The following is a 24486-nucleotide window of genomic DNA, read 5'->3' on the forward strand; positions in this document are numbered from 1 at the left end:
AGAAACCATGTGAGTAATTCTCAGCTCCGGACAGCAGGGGGTGGGGGGGCGGGGTGAGTTGCTGGACGATTAACTCTGGCATCTGTGTCCAGGGCTGGCTCCGTCTCGTCTCTTCGCTTCGGCGTGCCTCAGTTTCCTCCCTGCGGGGCGGGGGTGGAGATCGTCCAGCTGGGGGAGTGGCTGCAGAGACCCAGCCCTGGCCCGCTGCGTCACATCTGGAAACTAATGAATGAAACTTCCTCTTCCCACCCCCTGCTCGGTCTGCCCTGCCCCAAGAATCCCGAGACTCGGCCGGGGATCGCCACTTCACAGACGCCTGGAGTCAGTCCCCGTGCGTGCGTGCGCCCTGCAGGACCCCAGCATGGCCCGAGTCCCGGCCCCGCTCTGGCCGCCGCTGCTGCTGGCGCTGACGTTGATGGGCGCGCCCACCGAGGCAGGTGAGTGACCCTGCGCTTCCCCGTCCCTGCGCACCGGGTCCCCGAGGTCCCCCCGGGCTGGCTCCTGCTCCCCACAGATTCCTGGCCGCCGGTTCGTGAGGGAGAGGCGCGGCCACTGGGTCCTGTCCCCGGCCATTAGTAAGCAGAAAAAAATCCGTGAAAGTTGAGTCACCTCCGGGCATTCCCTGCCCTTTCCCTGAAGTCCGAAAACGCTGGGTGCAGGGGACACAGAACTCCGGTCCGCGTCCGCTTTTGCCTCCCAATGTGTGGCTCTAAGGGTCACCATGCATGCACCCCCGCCGGCCCCCCTCGCGGTGGCCACCTGCTGCTGGCCTGGACGGGACAGATACCCGGGCCACCGGGGTCAGTCTGAGCTCAGAATAGTTTCGGGCATGGAAACCGAGTGATCCCTGGTGAGGCGAGGGCGGGGGGGGGGGCGGGGGGGGTGGAGCGGAAAAAGCGTCTCAGCAGTTTCCAGGGAGATGGGAGGGATGTGTAGACAGAGCCAGACTGTTAATGCAGACCCTCTTATTAGAGATTAGGGGTCAGCGCCAGGTCCAGTAACCAAGGCGATGGTGTGTGTGTGGCGGGGGGCGGGGGGGGGGGAGGGTGGCGGGGGGGGGGGGCAGATATGTTTGCTCAGGGCCATGACTCAGAGCTGGGAAACTTATAACACCCCTGCCCCCATGGTGCCCTGAGCGCTGCCCGAAGTAATTCCTGAGCACAGAACAAGGAGTAATCCCTGAGCATTGCCAGTTATGACCTCAAAACAAAACGGCAAAACATCCTCTCCCCAACTAACTCATGATCTAACTCTGTGTTTTGCGCCCTTTCCGCACCTGTAGCCCCTTCCCGTCTTATTGCCTTCCCAAGGACCCCAGCCCAGTAGTTGGCCCCCTAGGCTGCTCCCGTGCCCTCCCTGAACCATGCTTTTTTCTTTTTTTTTGCTTCTTGGGTCACACCTGGCGATGCACAGGGATTACTCCTGGCTCTGCACTCAGGAATCACTCCTGGCCGTACTCAGGGGACCATATGGGATGCTGGGAACCGAACCCTGGTTGGCTGCGTGCAAGGCAAACGCCCTACCCGCTGTGCTATTGCTCCAGCCTCGACACCATGCTTTTTAAAATTTTTAATTTTTTAAATCGAGTCATGGTGAGAATGGAGTCGCTGTGAGATGCGACTACAAAGCTGTTCATGATCAGGTTTAAGTCATACAATGACCCAACACCCATCCCTCCACCAGTATCCATTTCCCACCACCAATGCCACCATGATTTTTACCTGTGCCACCTTTCAACATTCCTGGGAACCCTATGTTCGCTATGCACCACCCGCCCCCCCGCTGAGAAAGGACATAGGTGAGTTTAGGTCATTTGTTTGCAAGTTTGAGGTTGACTGACAGGCGTCTTTCCAGGAGCGTATGGCACACCTTCAGCTCGGGCATTCCAGTGTCCCCACCACCCCCCTGGGGAGGACCAGTGTGAGGGGTGTCTCTGAGTCATCACCCCAGGAGTGAGTCAAACACTTCCTTTTTACCTAGAAGCCCTTATAGCAGAGCCAAGGGATGCCCCACCCTCACCCCTGCCACTGACCCGACCATATAAGGCTGGGATAGGGCTATGAGTGGGTGCTGAGCTGTTTGAGCGCACAAGACCCTAATAATCAGGAGGAAATGATTATTACTTCCTGATTCCAGCTGCTCCTTTCCAGGGGGGCTGCTCCAGAAAAGGGGCATCTGGGCTTTAAAAGTTCACAGAGAGTCACCAACCTAATCCGCAGGGCAGTGCCCAATCAGGGGCCTGCTGAGAACCCCATTTACGGAGGAGACTGAAGCACAGTTACTTGCCCAAAATGCACAAGCAGGCAGTGACAGAGGGAAATGAATGAATGAATGAATGAATGAATGAACAAAACAGTGGCACAGCCTCTAGCGGAGCAGGGGAGACTGCTAGGGAGCTGGGGAGGGGTCCTGGCTTTTCTCCTCACTAATCCAGCCTGGGTGGGTGATCAGATCAGAGGTTCCCTAAACTATTTGTCCTACCAGCCTGATCTCAGAGAAAAAATATCACTCAGCACCTCCCCCTAGAAATCTACCTTCCCTTTTTTTTGTGTGTGTGGGCTGAGTGGGGGGTTTGGGCCGCATGCAAGGCAAACACCTTACCTGCTGTACTATCTTGCTATCGTGCTCCAGTCCCAGAAATTTACCTTTGTTTTGGGGGTAGGGGGTGGTTAGGGTCAGATCTAGCAGTGCTCAAGGGTTATTCCTGCTGGTTCTATGCACAGAAGTGACTCCTGGCGGTGCTCCGGGGACCTTATGGGGTGCCGGGGATTGAATCAGAGTCGACCACATGCAGGGCAAGCCCCATAACCCTGGCATCTCTCACTGGCTCCGGTTTGCCTGCTTTAAGGGAATACGCAGAAAGTGCCTCCACCCGCAATTGCACAGAGGCTACTCCCACCACTGAGACCCTTCCAGTGCCCCTTAGGGGGGCAGTCGCCCCCCCTTTGGGAAGCCCTGGGTTAGAGCTTCCCTAGGGCTACTCTGTGTGAAGGGGTTAAACCCTGCTGCTTACCTGGGGGGTGGGAAGAGCTGGGGGTAATGGGAAAGGGCCAGGAGAAGGGAGCAGCTGGGGCCTGATGCAGAGAAGGTTCTGGAGTGTGGCTGGGGTACAAGGAATAAGTGTCATCCAACAACATCTTCATGGTAGCCAGGGAGGAGCCTGGAGTAGAAGAAAGCCCAGAGAGGAAGATTTACTTGTTCAGAGCAGCACATCAGTCAGGAATTGGTGGCACTTTCATATTCCATCAACCCCAGTGTTGAGAGTGTGCCCTCCGGCTGCACCCAGCCCCTCAGCAACCCTCTTGCTGTTCTACTATCCAAGTCACTGACACCCACCATGAAAATGCCTATGTCCAGCAGATCCTCTCAGTGCCTCCCCCAATGTCCAGCAAACCCTCTCAGTCACACCTGGTGACTCAAAAGTGCACTGTAGCACTGTCATCCTGTTGTTCATTGATTTGCTCGAACGGGCACCAGTAACATCTCCATTGTAACTTGTTGTTACTATTTTTGGCATATCAAATACTCCATGGGTAGCTTGCCAGGCTCTGCTGTGCAGGCAGGATACTCTCCGTAGCTTGCTGGGCTCTCCGAGATGGACGGAGGAATCGAACCCGGGTCAGCTGTGTGCAAGGCAAACGCCCTACCCCCTGTGCTATCGCTCCAGACACCTGGTAGTACTCAGGGCTTATTTCTGGCTCTGCACTCAGGGATCACTCCTAACGGACTCAGGGGACCATGTGGGGTGCCAGGAATTAAACCCAGATCTGCTACATGTAAGGCAAATACCTTACTAAGCGTTTATGTCTTGGTTTTGGTTTGGGGGCCACATCTGGCAGTGCTCAGTGCTTACTCACAACCCTGTACTTAGGAATCATCCAGACGGGGCTTGGGGGTCCATATGGGGTCTGCATGGGACCCCCAAGGACTGAACCCAGTGGTGCATGTAAGGCAAATGCCTTACCGTCTGGACTATAGCTCTGGCCCCTGGCTCTGTGTCTTGGACGCAGTCTCCTGGCATGGTTTATTTATATCCGGCACATGTCCTTCTCCTTATGACTTATTTCCCTTAGCATGACCCCTCCACCCCCACCCCCAGCCCCATCCCTGTTAAACAGGCAAGAGTTCATGGTTCCTCAGAGCCAAGGCAACCAGAAACCAGAGCTTTGTGATTTGGACATAAGACTGGACACTCAGGTGTTTCCAGGTCTGAGAAATCCGATAAATAAAGTCACAGGAAACAGATGTGTGTTTGGATTTTCCAATTTGTGGTCTGGTGTTCTTTGGCCAGATGCCCAGGCCTTGCTGAATCAGTTCTATTTTTAAGTTTTTGAGGAATGTCCTTACTGTCTTCCAAAGAAGCCCAACAGTGAAAATAGAGATTCTTTTTCTCTTTTTTTTTCTCTTATCTTCCTCCTCTTTTTCACTTGCTGTCATTGGCCTTTCTCTTCTCTCTCTCTCTCTCTCTCTCTCTCTCTCTCTCTCTCTCTCTCTCTCTCTCTCTCTCTCTCTCTCTCTCTCTCTCTCTCTCTCTCTCTCTCTGTGTGTGTGTGTGTGTTGTGTGTTGTGCCACACCCAGGGATGCTCAGGCATTACTCCTGGCTCTACACTTAGGAATTACTCCTGGCAGTGCTCAATCGAATCCAGATTGGCTGCGTGCAAGGCAAGTGCCCTCTCCCCACTGGACTATCCAGCCCTGCCACTGGCTTTTCTGCCACAGGTCCCCATGGTGGGCCTTTATAGGTCAGAGACATTTTGATGTGCGTTTCCCTATAATCCATCCACAACCACAATGAGGAGCATTTTGCCACATGTCTGCAGACCTTCTGGATGATCTCTTTGGACAAGTGTCTGCTGGGGGCCTTGGAGCACTCCAGCACGTTATGGTCTCCAGAGCCCTGAGCCAGCCTCTAAGCACTGCCTGGTGAGACCCAAAAGCAAGCAAGGAAGTGTCTGTTGTGTGTTTCTCAACACTTTCTAATGGTTTATTTTTCTTTTTGACTATTTGGGTCACCCAGCAGTTCTCAGGTCTTTGTCCTGGCTTTGAGCTCAGAGATCACTTGTGGTGTGGCTCGGGGAACCATGTGGGATGCTAAGGATCAAGCCTGGGGCTGGCCACAGGCAAAGCAAATGTCCTGCCCACTGTACAATTGCTCTGGCCCCAAGAGGTCCAGGTTTGCTCCCCAACACTGCAGGGCTTACTGAGTGAACCGCCTTAAGAATGACCCCCGACCCTGAGCCAGGGGTAGCCCCTGACCACTGCCCCTGGAGTGGCTCAGAAACCAAAACAGCACCCCCACTCAATGAGCAAGTAAACAACGACAACAATAACAAAATAAACAAACAAACAAAAGCAAACAAGAAAGAAGTAAGCAAAGCAAGTGCCCTACCAATATTGATGTTGTGGAGTTTTGCTACAAAGATTTTCATAGGCCCCAGGACTTTGCATATGGTCCAGGCTGAAATCCACCATGGCCCTTCCCTGCTGTGTGACTGCAGCAAAAGATTGTGCCTCAAGTTTCCTTTCCCCCCCTCTATGAAGTAAGGTTGACAATGGCGCTTGGCTCGGGCAGCTGCTGGCAGACTGATATGTAGGGACCCCTCAGAATAGCCCTGATCTGTGGGAGCATCTTGGAAGTGGACTACTGTATGATATGTAATTGCAGTTTTTGCTCTGTTCTCCCTGTACCCTGTGAATTAAGAAATGACTTATCCTGGGGCTAAAGCAATAGTACAGTTGGTAGGGCATTTGTCTTGCATGTATCTGACCCAGGTTCGATCCCTGGCGTGGCAAATAGTCTCCTGGAGTGATTCCTGAGTACAGAAAACCCTGAGCATTGCCAGGTGTGGACCACAAACAATAAGAAAATGAAAAGCCTTATCCTGATGTATTGTTATAGTGATGGGAAAGTTTGAAACGTAAGCTGGTAGCTAAACACAGGTGGGAAGCACAGAGCTCAGCACGGACTGTTCTGGGAACTGGGAAGAGATGCATAGATCATAAATCATAAAAACTGACCAGGAAAGAAGGACCCAACCTACCTTTACCTAAGTGAGAAGGAGAGCTGTCCACAGAAACAATTTGTAGATTAATAAGTGTCTATATTGAGATCAAAAATAGAAAGGAACGTATCTGCCACAAAAATTCTCAGCAACAAGGGCCCCCATTGAAATGCCAGGCCGTGCCCCTCCTGCCTCAGTGTACCTCAGTGTACTATCACCAAAGAACCAATCGAGGAACCCCATTCTTCTGCTCTTCTCCTCTTTGCCCCACATGTGTGTTTATGTTACCAGAAATCTTCCTTTTGTGGTTGTTGTTGTTTGGGGACCACACCCATGCAGTGCTCAGGGATTACTCCTGGCTCTTCAGGGATCACTCCTGGTGGGCTTGAGGGACCATGTGGGGTGCCAGGATTGAACCCTGACTAACCGTGTGCAAGGTAAATGCCCTACCTGCTGTACTATTATTCTGGCCTTCCAGCAGAGTTTGAAGGCTGTAATTGACCTTTTCTTGTGCCAAGATTTTGACCCTTCTCCCATTGCTGGTATCCCCAGGGAATAACAACACTCTTTGTCATTGATTCTAAGAACTAGCACTAACTTTACACACCTTTAAGTGGGGGGGTGCCAAATCTGCAGTAAATGACAGGGTTACCCCCTGACAGCACAACTTGTGAGTATACTTACTGCCCCTAAGTGTGCACATAGGATTTTTAAATCAGTGGTTTTGACCTTTTCACACCCACCAACCACCATGGGTCCCCAGGCTAGCAATTAGTAACCACCAGCAGATTTCAGTGGTTTGCAGCCTCTTGCTTGACAATTTGCCCCGAGTTAAATTAAAATTAATTAAAAAAATTAACCTCAGTATTCTCACAGGGCCAGAGAGATTGCTCAATGGGCTCGGTACCTGATTTGCACACGCAGGGGATTGGTTGGATGCCTGACTAGCACAGTACCTTAAGCACCACCAGGAGCAATCCCGGAGCACCCAGGCCGAAGTACCCCTGAACTTTTTGAAACCAAATACATAAATACTGTTACCACTGTCACTGAGGAAATACTGTAATGATTAAGGATTACTAATGATGACGCAAGTAGAAGCAAGTGGGCAAGCTGTGTACCCACTTCCAGTCCTTCTCTTGATCTCCCTTTCCTGCAGGTGATCCCAGAGTGTCCTCCCCATCGAGACCTGAACCGTGGGGATCTGAGCATTCAACCCATCCGTCCATTTCTCTCCTTCCCTCCCACCCCCCACCCATGCAGGGATCGAGAAGGTGGCGGTGGAGGCGCCCTCTCAAGTGCACGGTTTCGTGGGTGACAACGTGACGCTGCCCTGTAAGCTGCTATCTCCCGAGTCCAAACCCCCGAAAGTGACGCAGATAACGTGGATGCGGCGGGAAGCGTCGGGGGAGCTCAGCAGGGTGGCCGTCTTCCACCCAGTGCAGGGCTCCCACATCCCGGAGTCCGACCGCGTGGAGTTCCTGGCGGCCCAGCAGGGAACGGATCTGCTGAATGCCTCGATAACGGTGCGCGGACTGCGCGCCCAGGACGAAGCCAACTACACCTGCGAGATCGCCACGTTCCCGCGGGGCAGTGGGAGCAAGCGCATCTGGCTCCGTGTGTTCTGTGAGTGCAAGAGGGCGTGGCTTGGGGGCGTGGCTGGAGGGGCGGAGTTGATGGGGCATGGCTTGGGGGCAAGGCTTGATGGGCATGGTTTGTGTGATGAGGTGTGGTTGTGAGGGCCTTGCTTTAGGGGTATGACAGTGGGTGCTAGGGGCGTGGCTTTTGGGGGCCTTAGTGTGGATGTTAGGGCGTGGCTTGAGGGCGTGGGTGTGTCAAGGGCATGGTTTTAGGGGCGATGCTTAGAGGGGCTGGTTTGAATGTGGGTCTGGTAGGGCATGGTTGTTGGGGGCGCGTGGTTTGGTTGTGTGGGCGTGGGCGTGTGGGATAGGCTCCTGGGCAGGGCATCATGCACAATGGGAAGGGCAAAGGTGGTTTTCTCAGCTGAGATTTCCTTTTGTGTTCGGGGATGCTCAGGGGTTATTTCTGGCTCTGTACTCAAGAATCATTTCTGGAGGTCTCTGGGGACTCTATGGGATGCCGAGGATAGAACCCGGGTCGGAAGCGTCCAAGGGGCCAGCTGTACTGTCTCTTCGGCCATCCAGCTGAGATTCTATGGGTACAAAAGAAAGACGAGTGCACTGAAGATGGGGCAGCAATGGGGAAATGGGGTGGCCATACTACTATATTGGAGATTGAGAGCTGGATTTTTTTCTTTAGTCTTGGTTCAGGCTGGGACAATTACTGGGAGACAGACTCGGGGCCTGTGTTTGCATGCCTGCTCCAGGTAGGTCTGGAAGTTTATAGTTTATCTGAAGAGCTTAGAACTGAGATGCACATGCTCAGTTTCTGTCACATGCCCTTTGCTGAGGAAGGGAAAATCTAAACAGACTTGAAACCCACCTGGAAGTGAGAGATTGAAGAACCAGCAGAGGATGCAAACGCACCCCCTGGCATTTAGCATTGTTGTCGCAACCTGGGCCACATCCCTCCCTTCCTTGCACCTGGCATGCTATGGGGCAGGGGTTACTCCAGCTATTGTAGCTCCAGGGACCATGAGGTACCAGGAATGGCACCTGGGCGCCCTGTCCCTACTCGCTGCAAAGCATTCACCCAGCCCTTTGAACTCCCTCTCCAGCCTCTTTAGTTTCCTTGAGATCTGGGGAGAAAATAACAAGTCCTCCACTGGGAACCTCAGTGGAAAGCTCTGTGCCTCTGTGGAATGTTTGGGATTATTAAGAGCTGACTTTTCTTGTGTGTGTGCTTGTGTGCTTGGAACTATTCCAGGCCTTTGCATGAACTGACAGTTCTGTCGGTCACTGTATTCAGCGTAGACAGTGAAAGGTGGAACCAGAGTGGTAGTACAGCAGCTAGAGCATTTGCCTTGCAGGCGGGTGGCCTGGGTTCAATCCCTACCACTCTACGGGGTCTCCCAAGTTTGCCAGGAATGGTCCTTGGTCTCAGATCCAGGAGTAAGCCATGAGTACCATAGGCTCAAAAAAAATTTTTTAATTAAAAATTAAAAAATAATTTTAAAAATCACAAAAGCCAGACTGGGGCTGGAGCAATAGTACAGTAGGTAGGGCACTTGCCTTGCATACAGTCAACTTTTGTTCTATCCCCGCAACCCATCTGATTCCCTGAATCCCACTAGGAGTGATCCCTGAGCACAGAGCCAGGAGTAATCCCTGAGCACTGCCAGGTGCACTTGCCCCTCCCCCCAAAAAAATTAAACAAGCAAAACAAAAAGCAAAGACAGTAAAAGGTGTTCATGTAAACTACAGGAAACCTCAGGGAAAGTGTCAGCTCCCAAGAGCCGAGGGTCTAGAAAACTGTGTAGACCACGGTAGAGCCGTGGCTCCAAAGCGGCAATGGAGATGCTATAACCCACATCAGATTAAGCATTTGGAACAGTGCTGACTCGTGGCCTCAACCAAAGGCAGCGCCTGGCATTCCAGCTCGCCTGGGACCTCAGGTGGCATGACTTAGGCTGTTGGTAAAGCAGGAGCAGCAGGGCCAGGGACACAGGACAGGGGTGAGGTGCGTGTCTGGCATGGACCAGCCTGGTTCCATTCCCAGCATCACATATGCCCATGCCCACGCCCACCCCCACCCCCCAAACACCTCCAGGGGTCACTTCTAAGCACAGAGCCAGTAAGAGCACCTAAGCACCACCAGAAGTACCCCCACACTCACACCACTACCACCACACACCTGAAAAAACAAAACCCACCCCTCCCCCCAAAAAAAACCAGGAACAGCAAATCAATGTGAAGAGAATTATCGTAAATAATGACCCAGTTAGTAAAAGGTACAAGGATGGAGCTTTGTGGAGCCTCAAGACTGGAAATCCCCCGCAGAAAGTCATTTACAACTACATAAACTTTGGCCGGTTCTTTCCCCCTCAATTTAAGGCTAACGTTAGCAGTCCTCACCTCCAGGAAGCCCTCCCTGCTACCCTTCCAATCTCAAGTACCTTTTCTGATTGTGCCCATTCTGGGACCTCATTACCTTTGTCTTGGACTGGAAACCCGAGGAAGGTAGGACAGGGATGCATCCATCCTCGACCTGTCACTGAACCAGGCAAAGTACTGAATAGTCTCCGCGGTGACCTTCACTGAGCAGCCTCTGCATGTGGGGACCCTTAACAGTCTCCTTGACTGGGACCTATCGTCAGCCCTAGCAAACAGGCAAGGAAACTGAGGCACAGGCCCGCCTGTCTCCACCCTCCTGCGCAGGGTCAGAGCTGGGATGGAATCCAGCCCTCTTGCACCACAGGTTCTGACCACCGGTCAGGCGTGACCCGTCCCCTTCGCTTCTCCCCGCAGCACGGCCCCAGAACGAGGCTAAGTCCCTGGCGGTCCAGCAGAGTTCAGAGCCGGTGCCCGTGGCGCGCTGCATCTCCTCCGGTGGCCGTCCGACGCCGCGCATCTCTTGGGTCCCAGACCTGGGAGGGAAGATCAACGAGAGCCAGGAGCACCTGTCTGGCACAATCACCGTCACCAGCGACTTAATCTTAACCCCTTCAAGCCAGGAGGACAACAAAAGGGTCACCTGCCAGGTGGAGCACGAGACGCTGGACACACCCGACGAGCTGCATGTGACCCTCAGCGTACAATGTAAGTGCGCCCGGCCACCAGGGGGCGCTGCTCGCCGCCCTCCTAACCCCAATGTCTCCACCAGGGTTCTCCGCAGTGGGAGATGCTGGAGGGGGGGTGAGGGGGGTACTGGAATATTAGAGGGGCTGTGGTAGCCTTGGAAGCAAATGAGGGCTTCTTTCTATTTATTTGCTTAAAGAAGGTAAATCCACTAATTGGATATATATGTATATGTACACACACACACACACACACACACACACACATATATATATATATATATATATATATATATATATTTGGGTGGCCTGAAAGAGAGCCAAGGACACCAAATAAGCGTGGGAACCTCTGGTATATAAAAACACCCCAGGCAACTGTCATCTTCATCTCTGTGCTCTGCAGCTGCTCTTCCACTATTGTCTACACACACACCCACCACCACTAACACCACCACCAAGCCCAATAATAGTAACAAGACAGCCCCACCCCACCGACTCCAACCAGAAATGCACATCTACTGCCACCAACACGGTTGCCAGCAGCCATAACTGGCCGCCACCAGCACCAACACCATCAACACTCCAGGCCACCAACACCAACCAGGAAAACACTGCTGCAGTCAGCAGCTGCTCCCAGGAGCCGTGATCCACTGCCCCAGATGGCACGGAGTCCATCAGGAGTGTCTACACAGCTTTGCTGGACACTATCCACCCACTTCCTCCCACACTGTCTACACTGGTCACTCGCTATTCCTGAGGGTGGGAATGGCTTCACTGATTCTCATAGACACTGTCTATTCTGGACACTTGGGTATTGTTCCTGGTCCAAAGGAGAAAAGGGGCTATATGGACTGCCCCATCTGTCCCCTCACACAGAACCAAACTCTGTCTCAGAACCCCGAATCCCCAGTCCACACTGCAGGTCACATTTGGAACAGACAAGCAGCCATGGCCCTGCAGGACTTGTCAGAACGTTGACTGTTTTAGCCTTTCTTTACCGTGCCACAGTGCCCCCATATGTTTCCCAGGAGCCGAGGGTGGAGACCTGAGCTCCTCTGTGCCCTGCTGTCTCCCATCCCCACAACCTTTGAGCTTCTGTTCTCCCAGGAAACTGCCACCTACTCCGCCCCCCCCCCATCTCAGCTGTTCCTGAGGGACCTGACCCTCACCTGAGTGTGGACTCCTCAGGGCTCCTCTCCCTGAGCCTATCCTTGTCCCACCCCCAGACGCCCCCCAGGTCTCCATCTCTCGCCATGACACCGGGCAGCAGGGCCACAGGGAGACCAGCCTGACCTGTGACGCCCACAGTAACCCAGAGCCCAAGAGTTATGACTGGAGCACGTGAGTCCTAGGGCTGATGCAAGTCTGAGGGGGGAGGCTGGGAGATGGACTTCTGATCTGAGGGAGGAGAGAGAAGCAGAAAGCACCCTTTGGTTAGCACTAAAGAGAGAAGCAGAAAGTCACCTTTGGTCAGCACTAAAATTACACTGACGTGGGCAGGAAACACAGCTCAGTGGTGAAAGAGATGCCCACAGGTGTGATATCAGGATTTATTCACCCCCCCTCAATGCACAGTATTTTTCAATAAAATAAAGATGTCTTATTTCTGGGGGTTCAGCCCAGGTTTCAGGTTTCCTGCTCTTTATCTTCTCCTCTCTCAGCTCTGAGCTGTGCTCAGGTCACAGATCACCTGCTGACCTGCACCCCAAAGGGTGAGTCATCAGCCCAGTCAGAGCCCTGAGAACCCGACACAAGAGTGAAGAAGGTGATAAATGATAACAGGGTGTGAGGGATCAGGGCAGCCCTGGAGACCCAACCAAAGGGCTGGGCTTCCTCTGAGTGAGGCAGGATCTCAAGGGAAGGCTGAGCAGAGGAAGACCTTTGGCTCTGTTCTAGCCAGTTCTCTAAGACCACTGGGTGGAGACAGAGGGCAGGGTGCCAAGGGGAGCAGGAGTTAAGAGGAGGAGAGTCAGGGTGGGGCTACACAGGCCCCGAGGACTGGAACATTCTGAGTGGATTCAGGACCTGCTGAGAAGTTATGGGAAAGTGAGAGCAAGAATCGAGGGGACTTCAGGTACCTCCCAACTTGAGTCACAGGACAGGTGCTGGGGGGTTCCTCAGTCCCTGTCACTTTGGGCTCCAGCAGAGGCCGTGTTCTCACCTGTCTGTGTCCCCCAGGACCACGGGCCCCCTGCCCCCCTCTGCTGTACCCCAGGGCTCCCGGCTCCTGATCCAGCCCACTGAGGAGTCCATCAACACCACCTTCATCTGCCACGTCTCCAATGACCTGGGGACGGGCCAGGCAGACCTGAGAGTCCAGCTCCCAGGTGAGGACCAATGGGGAGCACGAGAGACACCCCAGGAGGTGCCAGTCAGGAGTGTCTCTGAGGAAGGAATGAGGGTTCCCTGGTAAAGAAGCCCCTCAGCCATGAGATTTATTTATTTTTTTTTGGCTTTTTGGGTCACACCCAGCAATGCTCAGGGGTTACTCCTGGATCTGCACTCAGAAATTACTCCAGGCAGTGCTTGGGGGACCATATGGGATGCCAGGGATTGAACCCGGGTCGGCCTCGTGTAAGGCAGATGCCCTACCCACTGTACTGTCGCTCCAGCCCCATGAGATGTTTATAAACTCTTGCCGAGGCCTCTACCCCAAAGATTCAGAAAGGCCTTTCCAGGGCTTGGGGGCAGAATTCTGGTTACTACACTTGCTAGAAATACCAACGTTGTCCAGAAAAATTGCGTATGATTAAAAATGAAACTTTAGGCTTGATACAGTCTAGGGTGCCCTAAGGAGCTTAATTTTTTCCTCACCGTTTTCGCTATGCTAGCTTTATTCTTCGAGTTCATCCCTCACAAGGCAGGGGACCTGTGGGCTTTACAGGTTCTGTCACACGGTGTTTCCGTAATGGGGTGGGAAAGACATCAGCGAATTCCACAGCTTCGCCCAAACCCCAGAACTGCCTCTCATTGGCTCAGATGAGGTCATGTGACCACCAGGAACCTATCAAAGCAGCCACACAAATTGAACATCCGATTGGTTAGCCTTGGACCATAGCGCTTTATGAGGGGCAGTGGGGGCTACCCATACAAATGAGGGTCAATATTGCTTGGCGGGGACCTCAATGCCTTCAGTCCTAAGCCCTTCCTTCTCTTCCTTCAGGAATCAGGGAGCAGTCACGCTCACTCTCCGCTCTCTGGATCATCCTGCCTATTGCGATTGTGATGTTGGTGGTTCCGCTGGGGGTCCTGGTTTATTTCCGGTGTCGGAGACAGTCCCGTGAGTGTCTCTGGAACATTCCCGACTCGTGTGTCGCCCCTGAGCATCCCTAGCCCCGATCCCTGAGCCCGACCCTGCATGAGGCTCTGTGCTCATCTCCCCAGGCAGCCTGTCCGGCGTGTCCCCACATCTGGGCGACCCCGACTCTGTAGACATGGACACTGAGGCAGGAACTGGTCTCCCACCCCGAGGGAGTTAGGCCCCCAATTCCAGGCCCCGTCAGCATTGGGCGCCCACCAGGGGCACGAGGGCACCAACGGCAGAGTGATACCCCCAGCTGTCCCTCATGTCCCTTGCTAGGAGAGATCCCCTGATGCTCCTACAGAAAGGAGGGGGCAGCAGGAACTGGAATCCTGAGCCCCTCTGCAGGGGCCGAGGAGAAAGAAGTGGGGCCTCTGAAGTATTAGCAGCTGGAGGTCTGGGCATATGTGGACTCACAGTGCTCCTTTGCCCTCAATGAAACTGTCTTCTCTCACTCCCACTTGAGACATCACAAGCTCCTGAGGGCCAAGCCAGACTCGGACCCCCACCCGGCTCCTGAGGCCATGCTCTGCCATATTGATTCGTGATGAATAACAGGCTGACTGTGCCTCAACTAGTATTGATTATATTAATTTATAATCAATGACAGGTATAGGATGGGGCTCAGGCAGGACTGAGAATATTGACAGATAATAGCAGGCCGGGCTGGGCTTTGTGGTAAAGCTCATGACACACATGTGTGAAACATTGGGTTTGAGCCCTGAAACTGCAAAACACCCAAAGAAAAGAATCAAGTGAATCCCAAGGAGTAAAGGAACGAAGCCCCTCCCCAGGCCCGTTTCAGAACTGTGGGACCCTGAATGGAAGAGGGAGCCCCTTGGGTGACTACTTGCGGTTTCCTGAAGTATCTCCTTGTGTCCCCAGGTCAGGACCCCCACAGAAGTTCCGCTAATGGGGTAAGTGTGGGGTGGGGTTCTGAGATGGGGGTAAGGGGTCTGCACAAAACACCGCCCCATTGTGGGGGGGCTCTCCAAGAAGCACCCGCTGTGCTGCACCAAAACCAGCCCCTGTGGGGCAGACACCCCTGTGTGGCCACTCACAGCCTGAGTCTCATCAGCTGTGTCTGTGGGACCTGGATCTGCTTTTTTTTTTTGTTTAATTGAACCACAATGAGATACACAGTTACAAAGTTGTTCCCGATTGGGTTTCAATCATACAATGTTGCAACATCTGTCAGTTCACAGGTGTATATTTAGCACCAAGAAGGTCCCCATGGGGCTGCTTTGTGTTGTGGTTTTTGCACCTCTCCTGACTCTGCTCAGGATGAGTTCCAGTGGTGCTACGGGGACCAGGTAGTACCAGGAATAAATCCCAGACTCCCTGCATGTAAGCAAGGAATACAGCCCAAAGAGCCGTCTCTCAAACATGAGGTCTGCAATTTAATGGGTGGTCCCATCACGGTCCCTCATGCTGCTCTGGGGAAACTTCCAGGCCTTGGGGGAAGGACCCATAGGCCTGACCTCTGGGCCTCTGGGCTGCAGGGAGAGTCGCTGGTTTTGTCTGAAAGGATCTTGTGGGTCAAGTTTGAATCTTCCCTTTCCAGGCTGTCTCCTACACAGCTGTGGAAAGAGAAGCCAGCGCTCCCCAGGACCTGCCGACAGAGGGCGCCAGAGGACAGACAGACCGACCTGGAGACATGAGACATGGGCTGGGATGATGCCAAAGCTTAACCCCAGGCCAGCTCCCACGCCCCCTGCTCCAGCTAACCCTTAGGATTCCCCTCTGCATTCTAACACAGTGGCCGGTGTGAGCTTGGGTTCCCAGCACCGCCCTCAGGCTCTGTCATGGCTGGAAGGACTCATGGAACTCAGGAGAGCTGGGCGGTCCTCACCGGACCGGGTGGGATTCCGGTCTGCAAAGGTAAACACACAGCCACGTCCTGGGGACCACGTGAGGCTCTGCCGAATCCCACCCACCTCTTTCTCTCAGGACCCTGCGTTTGGAGCCCGCCAGGTTGCTCAACTCTCCTTCACATTCAGAGTTTCTCTGGGGTCACAGTGGACACAGGGGTCACCCGTGGGGTTGACGTGGGATCCAGCCCCAGCAAGGATCCAGCTGGTACACGTCACCAGACACCCCATAAACACACAGTTGTCATAGACTCTAGTGGGACCCCAAGCATCCGACCCTGCCCTCACCCAAAAACTCTGCTCTCAGTTGGGACAGCCCAGGGCTCAGGAGCAAAACCCAGAGCCAGCAACAAACTCAGAATCAGTCCTTCCTGAGTGTGGATTCCAGAACAATCCACTAGGCCCAGAATCTCCATAAGGATCTGACATCTGGGGCTTGAGGACTGGCTGTCTGACCTCAATCCCCTGCTTTGAAGCATGAGGTCATGAGTTTGATCCCTGGTGCCCCCATGTGTGCTGAACATGGATCTAGTGACTCTGCTGACTCAGAAACCGGCCCCATGATGCAACTGAGTGTGATTGCTGAGCACAGCCAGGTGTGTGCAAGCACCACAGCTAAAGAGTGGGTACCCTGGTGAGCCATGCAAGTGAAGACTGTGAGCACTAGAGTGTCCAGCAGCAGATGAGCCCTGTGAGCACCACAGCAACCCGAGTGAGAATCATGACCAGCACGTGTGGCACCCCCCAGCCCAGGGACCACCTGGCTGAGTACAGAAGCAAATCCAGCACGTGTGGGAGATGCAGTCATTGCAACAGAGACAGAGGGAAGGGGATGATGTTTATTCATTTATTTCATATATTTATTCACTCCTTTGGAATCACATTCAGTGGTGCTCAGAGACCATGTGGTGCCTGTGTTAGTCCCGAGGCTTAACGAATGTGAACCCTTCCCTCTGCCCTTTGAGCTATGGAACAGCTATTGTTATTTATTTTTTAATTTAATTTTTTTTATTTTTTAGGGTTTTTTTTTCGGGGGGTGACAACTGGCAATGCTCAAGGATTACTCCTGGCTCTGCATGGAATGACCATATGGGATGCTGGGGATCAAACTGAATTGGCCTCTTGCAAGGCAAATGTTCTCCCCGCTGTGCTATCACTCCAGCCCCAAGACCAGCTATTTTTAAAGAATTTGGTCAGGGCGGAACAATTGTCCAGTATTTTGGTCACTTGCTTTGCTTTAGGCTGACCCAGCTTTGATCCCCAGCACCACATGTGATCCCCTGAGCCCTGCTAGGAGAGATCTCTGAGCACTGACTTGCAAGTACACCATGCTCACCACTAAGTATGATACAAAAACAAAAGCAAAAATTAAATTGGGAAACCTGATGAGATTTTGAGTCTGAATCATCAGCTAAGTTGTATGGAGTCTTTATTGAAGAAATTATGTAATACAATAAATATTTATTATTTCAAGCAGTTTTTTTTTCTTTTTGGGTCACACCTGGCTCTGCACTCAGGAATTATCCCTGGTGGTGCTCAGGGGACCATATGGGATGCTGGGAATCGAACCCGGGTTGGCCGCGTGCAGGGCAAACGCCCTACCCACTGTGCTATTGCTCCAGCCCCTCAAGCAGGTAAATAACATATCTGGGTGAGGAAAGACTTGCAAGATGCTGACTTCTGACCTTGAGTGTTGTTGGGTCACAGATTTAGAGACTCAGAAACATAGAAATGCTGAGGAGTTTCTTAGCCGACTGCGCAGGGCCCCAGACCCAATGCCGCAGCCTCTGGTGCAGTTTCTTGCAGCCTGCAAAGGGCTGTGCACATCTTTCCATCAGGAAGCGAGAGGCAGAGAAGCTATTTGCATGTTGGCCTCGCTCTCTTTACTTAGCTGTGGCACAGTAGCTGTCCAAACTGAGATACGCTATTTACATAGTGTCACAGCTCAGGTACAGTTCATGGGGAGGGTTCTGTCCTGGTGGGTCGGTCAGGGCTACTTCTGGAGACTGTTTCAAGGCAGAAATGGGGGTCTGAGAACCAAACGTGGCCCTTGTGCTCAGCTACTACACTAGGTCACTGTCCCTGCAGGACCCTGTGGTGACAAGCCTTCTCGCTGCCCCTGTCACAGCAGGGACTGAGATTGTCCTGGTGCCACACCCTGTCCCCACCTTTCTCTCCTATGTCCCTCTCTCCTGTAAAAGGACCCTGGTGTCTACCACCATGGCACCCTTTGATGTGCAGGAGAAGCTCCCAATCCAGAAATTGAATCCATCGCCCTGAGAAGGCTTTTGTCCATGACAGGGATAGTCACAGGCTAGGGATTAGGACCGGGTAGCTGGGAATCATTATTCTACCCACCACTGTCCCCTGGGCCCTGCTCCAGCGCAGAAACTGAGACTCTATGCTAGGAGAGTATTTCTGCACAGAGAAGAATATGGAGGGGTGGAAGGATGGATAGGTGGAGGGATGAGAGGATAAAAGGGTGGATGGACAGGTGGAGGAATGGACAGAGAGATGGATGGTTGAATGGAAAGGTGGATGGAGCAATGAAGGGATGGGTGGATGGATGTATATATGGGTGGATGCAGCCTGGTTGATTGCATCAACAATAATAGAATGACAGGCAGCTGGGTCAATGATAGATATATAGAAGATACATAAATGATAGATGGGGTATCAGAGCTTTTCAAGATGGGCACTACCACACCCTGGGGCTGCAGGAATGATCCAGGGAAGTAATTGTAGTCTTGGTGACAAAAGGAGGGAGACACTTCTGTTTCTTTACTTAAAGAAGGTCAGTTTTGGTCCTCATTGACAGTACAGCGGGTCAGGCACTTTCCTTGCACACAGTTGACTTGAAATCAATCCCCAAAACGTCCCCTAAGGCCCATCAGGAAGTGAACCCTGAGCATACCTGAGTGTGGCCTAAAAACCAAAAATAGAAGTTAGATTTCAGGAGAGAACTTGTGATTCCTTCCCTGAAAACCCAGAAGTCAGCCATGAGCAGTGAGGTGTAGACCCTACCCACTACCCTCCCCAACCACCACCCAGTGAAGACCTTGGGGCTGGAGCAACAGCCCAGGGGCAGGACTGCAGGCCGGGTAGGAGGGAGACAGCAAAGGGTGTGTGGGCGGCCCTGAGGGGGAGAAGGAGAAAGAAGGTTCCGGGTTGTGGGCAGTGAGGCTCCCAGCCAGGGGGTCCCGGTGTGTGGGAATAAGGAAACTGCAGCGGGTCCCACACACGGTCTCTCCCTCTGCCTGACAGGGCGCAAGTAGGTCAGCCCCGGGGACTGCTGGGCCCCAGCTCTGAGAGGGTCCAGGAGATCCCACACAAAAACCACTTTCATGGATCCAACATGGGAAGCAACTGGTGCCAGGATGTTTGTCATGGCAGCCCGGAGCACTACACAAATCGCCAGAACCTGAAACTCTCAGACCCAGACCCAGTTTCTAAGAAGGAGAGAGGGACAGAGTAGGAGGGAGGGAGCCTGAAATCATCAGAGGTGAGGCAAAGAGAATATTGTTCTTAAGCTTTGTTCCTTTGGAGATGCCCTTCTTTTTAAAATTTTATTTATTTTATTTTGTTTGTTTAATATCACATATGATTAGGGTATTACGGGGGGGGGGGAGCCCTAATCACGCAGATGTTATTCATGAATCCAGCAACTCAATCACCTTGTTCTCTCCACCCTCTGATAAGGAACAGGAGCTGTACTTTTTGTGGGAAACTTTGCTGCTTTCTCTTTTCTAGGAAGGAGGAAGTGGAAAGCAAAACATGTGACAAAACAAAGAGAACGTGGGTGAGCCCCAGGAGCCTCACTTCTGGATGCTTTTTACCGCCTTGCTACTTCCTGCCACCTTAGTAAATGTTTGCTTCATAATTTGGAGTACCCATAAAATCTTGGGGGAATGTAAGAATTAGGGAACAGGGGCCCATGTCCTGGCCCTCCTCTATCACCAGACTCAGTCCCTGGCAACCTGGGAGCAGCACCCCTTCCCCCACGCACACACAAATACAGGATGCCCTTTGGCACCAAAACATCCACTTTCCAGTGAACCCTGTTAGGGCTGAGAGCACCCCCTCAGTATTCAGAGAGACAAAGTCCAGCAGGACTGCAAAACACACACCGAGACTTTATTATTCCAGCTAGCTGGGGCCGAGCTGTCCTGCCGAAGCAGGAGGCCAGAGCTCGACCCTGAGTTCTTATAGCAGAGGGTTTATATAGCCATCCTGGGCACACAGTCCTCCAGAGTAGGCACAAAGATAATCAATTCCGGCGCGCCTGCGCAGTGCGGCCGGGACGGCGGGGGTCACCCTGAGCTGCGGACGGGCGCTGCGATGATCACCAGGTTTTTGGGGCCGCGGTACGCCCAGCTTGCTAAGAACTGGGTCCCCACAGCGGGGATGTGGGGCGCCGTGGGTGCCGTGGGGCTGGTGTGGGCCACCGATTGGCGTCTGATCCTCGACTGGGTCCCCTACATCAACGGCAAGTTCAAGAAGGACAGTTAAGGCGCGTGGCCCTCCACGCACCCGAATCCTGGTGCTGCGTCCGGCTGAGCCCCCCGTCACGCCGGCAGGAGGGACCCGCTGGGCTGGAAATGGCTGTTTGAACACCCCCCCCCCCAATAAAGCTCTCTCTGAAACCTGAAAAAAAAAAAAAGATAATCAATTCCAAGGGCAGAAATAACTTCAAACAATTCATAAATGAACAAAAGCATACAGGAACAGTATATCAAGAATACATTCCAAATTAGGAGGTCATTCCCAATTCCCATACATCAAGAAAGCAAGGCATTCCCATACATCGAGAAAGCATCTTATCAGATAGACACTTCAGTTAGACACAGGATACAAGATGTGGGTGCATTGACTCCTGACATTCCAGCTCCATGTCTGTGTAAACACCAGTTAATAGCTTTCGTCCATTAGCTCAGTCATATATCCTTCATGGCCAGGGCTGCTTTCCACTAAATAGTAGTTAACCAACTAGCTCAATTAAGTCATATATCCTTCCAGGCCTGAGTTGTCGCCAACAAACTTTTTTTTTTTCAAGAATATCATTTATTTACCAACAAACCACAAGTCCATTTCTAGGTACTTCTTTGTCTTGTATTGCTTCTGTTTTAAAATAGAAACTAATCCTCAGACTCAGATCCATCTTCATCTTTTTTTTTTTTAAGTCTGTTTTGTTTTATTTATTTTTTTTAATTTTATTTTATTTTATTAAATCACCGTGTGGAAGATTACAATGCTTTCGGGCTTAGGTCTCAGTTATACAATGCTGAAACAACCATCCCTTCACCAGTGCCCATATACCACCACCAAAAAAAAAAAAACAAAAACACCCACACAGTACACCTCCCATCCCGCCCCCCCACCCCCTACCTTGTAACTGATAAGTTTCATTTTACATTCTGTTTACTTTGGTTACTTTCAATATTTCAACACAAACCTCACTATTGTTGTTAGGAGTACCCCACTAGATTCAGACCTACTGTGAAGACAAATAATGTCGCGCGGTTTTGAATTTCTGTACTTTAACAAGAAGTCCAGGGAGATTTCTTCCAGATATTAGATAATTGCAGGCTTGAAAACCCAATCTGTGGTCGTCTTAATATGGCGGCCACCGCGCCCTTCATCCCCGGAGAGAAAGAGGCGAGAGAGAGAAATACCTTTCCCCTCCCGGGCGGGCACGGGGCCGAGGCTTAGTTCTCAGGCTGGAGACATTCTGCGAGGAGTTGCTCATGCCGAAAGAGGTTTTGCTGGGTCTGGATTCACGCTTGTACAGCTGCGGAGAGGCCGCACATGCGTGCGGCCCCCGGGATCACATCTCGGCGGTCCATCTTCATCTTGATTAATCTGGAAGTAGCAGAGTTCATAGGTTTGCTTGTCAGATGCAACTACAAGAAGCCAATCATGGAGATTGTTCTTCTTAAGGTATTTCTTGGTAAGATATTTTAAGTATCTTTTAGAGAACTGTTTCTCAGAAACAAGGGTGATTTTATTCTTCAGGCATTCAATGTGAACAACATTCCCGAGATTTCCAGTTTTTCCATTCACTTTAACCTTCTCTCGTAGAAACTGTTCAAAATTACCCAAGTCAAAAATTCCATCTTCTACAGGATGGGTAAGAACCAAATTAAACTTCCAGGTTGCCCTCTTAGGCTTCTTGTCTTTCGACACCATGTTGGTTGCTCACCACGTGCTCCAAGAGCTGTCTCCTACAAACCTTATGGCCAGAGTGAGAAGAGGCGAGTTAGCTGCTTCTCACATGCCCCCCCCCACCCTTTCTATGATCATACTGAAGAACCTGCCTCTCGAAACCCCCAATAACAGCCATGCAGAGAGAAGCCGGCAGGGGAGACTGTTCTAGCCTCTCAGGTGCGTATTGTTCTCTCAGGCCCAGAAGGGCCTCTGCAGAAGGGCCCATGCTGGACAGAAGCGATGGTCGCAGTTCCTGAGAAAAACTCCCTCTGTCCTTATGGGATTCCTGGGGGCAGTGGACCTGATGGACCCCAGTGAGCACCACAGAGAATCATGTGTGAGCACCAGAGCTGGTCGTGGGAGCCGCCCCCACAGCTACAGCCACAGGGGTGGGAAGGAGAGAAAATAATAACAGCGAGAACCAAGTAACAGTAACACAAGTTCCCAGACAGGTAAGTGTGAGTTTCAAAAAAGCGTGGGCGCGCCGGACGAGAATGTTTGGAGACCAAGAACTGTTCCCTAGCCAAATGTAGGGCCAGAGCAATGGAGAAACAGGGCCCCAGGCTGGTTGGCAGACAGGTTGTTTCTTTCTCATCCCCAGCATAGTCCGATCTCTCCCCTACAGCATAGTCATTTCTCCTTTCTCCCCAGCATAGTTCAATCTCTTCCCTTGCAGCAGCATCATTTCTCTCCCCTTCCCCATCTAGTTCATTTCCTCTTTCTCATTGTAGTTTCCTCTCTCCCCTTAAACCATAGTTAGATAGAAATCATGAAGAGTGGGTTACACATAAGGGGGGCTGAACATTGTCAGAACAACAAACAGATGTAAAGCCACTCCTTCAGGGGGAGTTCTAGGAGATTAAACAAGGACAAGATCTCACCTGAGGGTCCAGCACTCCAAATTACTAGGAGACCTGCTCAGGGTGGGATTCCATCCAAGGTGTATTACTTTTTCTTTTTTGTGCTTTTTGGGTCACACCCAGCAATGCACAAGTGTTATTACTGGCTCTGCACTCAGGAATTACTCCTGGTGATGTTCAGGGGACCATATGGGGTGCTGGGAATTGAACCCGGATCGGCTGTGTGTAAGGCAAACGCTCTACCCGCTGTTCTATTGCTTCAGCCCCACCAAGGTCTATTACTTTATCCTTTACTCAGCTAGTAACTCATTTACACAATCATAGTAAATTTACTTACTAATATTTCTAGTCAGTTTGTATGAACATGGTAAGAGATATGTTAAGCTTAAAGGTTGGCTCTTTCTGGGAACATATAGCTATGGATCCCAGACTACAGTCTTCAGGCTAGGGTAGTCTTTCCAGCAGGTTCCTTATTTGTTGGATATCAACCCTAAGTGCTTTAGGCTTTATCAGTGAATTGCCCCTTTCCTCCTCCCAGAGAAGCTTACCATGCCCTTGCTAACATCCTTAATTTAGCCTAAGTCTATCTTCAACCTCCCCTTTTTGTTGCATATTAACCCTAAGTTCTTTAGGCTTAATCAGTGAATTATCTCCTTTCCTCCTCCTTTATATAAATATAAAGGGAATTTATATTACCCTTGCTAGCATCCCTAACTTAGTTAAAGCTCATTTGTAATCTTTCCCTTGTATTTTACCTCCCATTGTCACAGTCCCCCATGTCAATCTCGATTGCTTGTAAAACAAAACTTTCTGGTAATTCTGAACTTGTATTGATACTGCTTTGTATTTGAAGTACTGTATATTTGTACTTGCTTTTCTGTTTCCCCGATAGCCTTTTAATATGTTACCATAGAGCAATGTTCTTCTTTGGTTAAACACAGAAAGACCATTAATGCTGTGTTCCTAATATTTGGGAGTTGATTGACTCTGAAATATATCTGCCCCTGGGCATAATTATTTGATCATAACTACTTGACTCAGGCTTCAGTTTCTGTAGTTCCTGACACCCCAAAGGGGAGGTCCCGCCGTGGGACTGGGATGGACTCGAGGTGAGTGGCAAAACTACCCGGCAGCGAAATGGGACATTCTAGAAAGCATAAATGCATGGTTTTCATGCAAACTGTTACAACTTTAGAGACAGGACCCCCCATGGGGAAGGACTAGCTGAACTGGCCTGAGGACTTAGTCTGGGATTTACGGTAAAAACCTTGCTTGCACTCAGAGCCCAGACAACCTAGTGTTTAAAGCCCTGTTTGCTCTCAGCCCAGAGAACTAAGTATTGGGATCTTTGTCTCTTACTGTGCTTAACCAAAAACTGCTAGTATCGATAACTTAATACAATTAGAGGGAAATATAAAAGCAATGCAGTTGTCCCTGGGAGACAAGAGTGTCTCCTTGAGTTGATCTCCCTAAAAGAATTTCCTCTGCCAAATGTTTATCTATGTAAATGACCATCACACCTGTGCTTACCTCAACCCCCCATTCAGATGTTCTATAAGTATGCTAGCAACTCTGCATTACACGGGCCAT

The 24486-nt window shown here is 51.5% G+C and overlaps 3 protein-coding genes across 3 annotated transcripts; 2 read left to right on the forward strand and 1 right to left on the reverse strand.

Annotated features, from left to right (window-relative positions):
• The first annotated feature begins 171 nt into the window (after window positions 1-171).
• Window positions 172-16778, forward strand: LOC101536814 (PVR cell adhesion molecule). Its single transcript, XM_055145793.1, has 8 exons — window positions 172-437; window positions 7267-7629; window positions 10392-10682; window positions 11887-12001; window positions 12839-12987; window positions 13824-13940; window positions 14847-14878; window positions 15526-16778. The coding sequence occupies exons 1-8, from the start codon at window positions 230-232 to the stop codon at window positions 15637-15639; spliced, it is 1389 nt and encodes a 462-aa protein (XP_055001768.1). The 5' UTR covers window positions 172-229; the 3' UTR covers window positions 15640-16778.
• Window positions 16779-20115: 3337 nt separating this feature from the next.
• LOC129406799 (cytochrome b-c1 complex subunit 10) lies at window positions 20116-20455 on the forward strand. The gene has a single exon (XM_055145794.1). The coding sequence runs from the start codon at window positions 20171-20173 to the stop codon at window positions 20339-20341; it is 171 nt and encodes a 56-aa protein (XP_055001769.1). The 5' UTR covers window positions 20116-20170; the 3' UTR covers window positions 20342-20455.
• A 197-nt stretch (window positions 20456-20652) lies between these two features.
• LOC129406852 (60S ribosomal protein L22-like 1) lies at window positions 20653-22018 on the reverse strand. The gene is made up of 2 exons (XM_055146448.1): window positions 21661-22018; window positions 20653-20663 (listed from the first exon to the last, which is right to left on the reverse strand). Exons 1-2 carry the CDS (start codon window positions 22016-22018, stop codon window positions 20653-20655), a joined length of 369 nt encoding a protein of 122 aa, XP_055002423.1.
• Between the last annotated feature and the right edge of the window lie 2468 nt (window positions 22019-24486).

The sequence above is a fragment of the Sorex araneus genome, chromosome 8 (genome assembly GCF_027595985.1).
Source record: "Sorex araneus isolate mSorAra2 chromosome 8, mSorAra2.pri, whole genome shotgun sequence".
NCBI lineage: Eukaryota > Metazoa > Chordata > Mammalia > Eulipotyphla > Soricidae > Sorex > Sorex araneus.

What these genes read in the sequence shown, in the direction of transcription:
- LOC129406852 (XM_055146448.1), bottom strand. Translation starts at nt 22,018, where the DNA reads ATGGTGTCGAAAGACAAGAAGCCTAAGAGGGCAACCTGGAAGTTTAAT.
- LOC101536814 (XM_055145793.1), top strand. Translation starts at nt 230, where the DNA reads ATGAAACTTCCTCTTCCCACCCCCTGCTCGGTCTGCCCTGCCCCAAGA. An exon ending in GGGCGCGCCCACCGAGGCAG is followed by an intron (nt 438 to 7,266) that starts GTGAGTGACCCT and finishes CCACCCATGCAG; the next exon opens with GGATCGAGAAGGTGGCGGTG. An exon ending in CCGGTGTCGGAGACAGTCCC is followed by an intron (nt 13,941 to 14,846) that starts GTGAGTGTCTCT and finishes TTGTGTCCCCAG; the next exon opens with GTCAGGACCCCCACAGAAGT.
- LOC129406799 (XM_055145794.1), top strand. Translation starts at nt 20,171, where the DNA reads ATGATCACCAGGTTTTTGGGGCCGCGGTACGCCCAGCTTGCTAAGAAC.